Source organism: Mus caroli, chromosome 3 (assembly GCF_900094665.2).
Source record: "Mus caroli chromosome 3, CAROLI_EIJ_v1.1, whole genome shotgun sequence".
NCBI lineage: Eukaryota > Metazoa > Chordata > Mammalia > Rodentia > Muridae > Mus > Mus caroli.
The window spans coordinates 102,221,450-102,224,107 of record NC_034572.1 but is presented as its reverse complement, the minus strand read 5'-3'; the positions used below and the strand labels follow the sequence as shown (position 1 = coordinate 102,224,107).

Sequence of the window (2,658 nt, the reverse complement as noted above, 5' to 3'; positions counted from 1 at the left end):
GTGTGTGCTGGTGTGAGTGTGTGCTGGTGTGAGTGTGTGCTGGTGTGAGTGTGTGCTGGTGTGAGTGTGTGCTGGTGTGAGTGTGTGCTGGTGTGAGTGTGTGCTGGTGCGTTGTTTCCTCCCCTACACTCTTCTCTTTCATGTCCCAGGGCCTGTCTGTGAAGTGGGGTCAAAGTTTTTTCTTCACTATTGTCTGGCACTCTCCTCTAGATGAGGTTCATGTTGGGCCTCAGGGGGCATGCAAAATGCTGCCATCTTGGGGCTGAGTCTTCAGAGGGCTGTGGCAAGCCAGTCTGTGAGATGCTTGTGAAATTCCCCAGGGCTGCTGAGTCCAGCCTGGATCTCACCTCCAGCAGACATGGGTTGTTCAGTCATCTAGGAATTAGATGCACTGAACCAAGGGTTTTTCAAACGGCAGTCTGTTGACCTTGCCCATTCTCCATCAAGGGATACACTTTCTCTGCTAAGTCTCTGTCTCTGTCTCTGTCTCTCCTCCCTCCCATTCTCCATCAAGGGATACACTTTCTTTGCTAATTCTCTGTCTCTGTCTCTGTCTCTCTTCCCTCCCTCCCTCCCTTCCTCCCTCCCTTCCTCCCTCCCTCCCTCCCTCCCTCCCTCCTTCTCCTCCCCATCTCTCCCCAGAGCTGAGGGCTAACCCTAGGGTCCTGTGCTTACTAGGCAAGCACTCACCCACTGAAACCCCTATCCTTTCTCAGCTCGTTCTAATCAGTCTGCTCCTGGTTCAGGTTGGGTATCCTGGGAAACAGCAAGAGTTGGCACCACTCTGGGGTGGGTAGATGGAGAAAGAGCAGTGCCTTAGCTTAGCTTGTGTGTGTTGTCTTTGGTGGACCTCTGCGCACCCTCTGGAATTGTCTGTGTATTCTTCAGCTTGCTGTATGGCTTACGGTACAACCTCCAGTCACATGGAGTGGTCCCTGTGTTCAGCCAGGGTGCAGTGAGCATGCTCTGAGCAGCAGGTAGAGAATTAACTCCTCTGTCAGGAGACTGATTAGAATCCTGTTCAGCTTTTCTTCCTGGCCCGTTTGCTTGTTGTTGTTCCCTTTCTTCATGATTTGCTGAGTCACTGGGTGCTTGGCTGTCTTCCTAAGCACACATAGTCAAGTTTTGGCTCATTTGTCCTGTTAGATTCCTCCTCTGTGTGTAAATACAAGCTAGAAAGAGCTTCCCCAGGTACAGGATCATGTCCATGCAGAGAAACAGTTATCGAGGCTCCTTCAGAGGGCTGAAGAGGAGTAGGAAGCATGTGATGCATGTGTGGGGGTGGGTATGTGTATGTGGGGGGATATATTTGTGTGTGTGGGGTATGTGTATGTGGGTATGTGTGGGTGTGGGGTATATGTGTGTGGGGGTATGTGTGTAGGGGTGGGTGGGTATGTGTGGTGGGGGTGTGTATGTGTGTGTGTGGGGGGGTGGGGGGGTGAAGATTGATGTCTAGGTTTTTTTCCGAACCTCTGTTGTAGTTTTTAGCGAGTATAAAACAACTTATGCAGGATCTAGTCTCCCCTTTAATATGGGGAATGGGAGAGTTCTTTTGCCTGGGCTGGGAGCTAAGCAGGCAGCGCTGCTCCAGCATGAGTTCAGGACAAGTGAGCCAGGAGACCCATGCGTGCATGCATGCAGCTGCTCCTCTGTGCTTCAGACCTGAGCTCCTGCTGTGTCCTTCCCAATGTGCAGGGCCTCAAGAAGATCTCTGCTTACATGAAGAGTAGCCGCTACATCGCAACACCTGTATTTTCAAAGGCGGCCCACTGGAGTAACAAATAGGCCCTTGCTACACGGGCACTCACTGGGAGGACCTGTCCACACTGGGGATCCTGCAGGCCCTGGGTGAGGATAGCACCCTGGCCTTCTGCACTGTGGCTCCTGGTTCTCTCTCTTTCCCGCTCCCTTCTGCAGCTTTGTCAGCCCCGTCTCCTTACCCTCTTCCCAATCAAGTCCACACAGCCTTCATTCTCCCCAGTTTCTTTCACATGGCCCCTTCATTGGCTCCCTGACCCAACCTCACAGCCTGTCCTGAACTCAGGCTTCCTAGAATTAGCCCGATGGTCAACACTATCTTAGTGCCAGCCCTCCCTAGAGTTACCTACCCCAAAGGTCAATACTTAAGTGCCAGCCTGTTCCTGGTGGAGGAGCCTCCCCAGGCCTGTCTCATCTACAATAAAGCCTGAAACACACTTGCTGTGAGTTGTGTCTTTTTCTTTTGCTCTTTAGCCTCACCAAGCATCACAGCTGCTTCCCAGGAGTCTGAGCCTGTAGTGTCAGGCTCTGAAACATCTAATGGAACCAGAAGAGCTTTGACATATCTTGGTTCTAGTCTGAGATCCTCACAGCAGGGATAAAGCTCTTTAATAAAGCAGTGTTTCTCTGTGGGTCATGATCCCTTTTTGTGGGAGGGTCACATATCAAATATCATGAATATTATGATTTATAACAGTAGCAAAAATACAGTTATGAAGTAGCAATGGAATAATTTTATGGTGGGGGGGTCACCACATCATGAGGAACTGTATTAAGGGTCATAGCATGAGGAAGGTTGAAAACCACTGATCGACAGTCAGCATGTGAGAAGATAGTGTGCTTGCCAGTAATCTCATTCACTGCACCATGCTGGGAATCTCAATCGCTGAAGCATGCTGG

General features: G+C 50.7%; 1 protein-coding gene across 1 annotated transcript in view; it reads left to right on the top strand.

Moving 5' to 3' along the window:
- Nucleotides 1-2,196, top strand: part of LOC110291416 (glutathione S-transferase Mu 1) — a 6,261-nt gene extending 4,065 nt beyond the window's left edge. Inside the window, exon 8 of the mRNA XM_021158557.1 lies at nt 1,696-2,196. Coding sequence (XP_021014216.1) covers nt 1,696-1,785 — 90 coding nt within the window. The 3' untranslated portion in view covers nt 1,786-2,196. The remainder of the gene's footprint in view (nt 1-1,695) is intronic.
- Nucleotides 2,197-2,658: the final 462 nt, after the last annotated feature.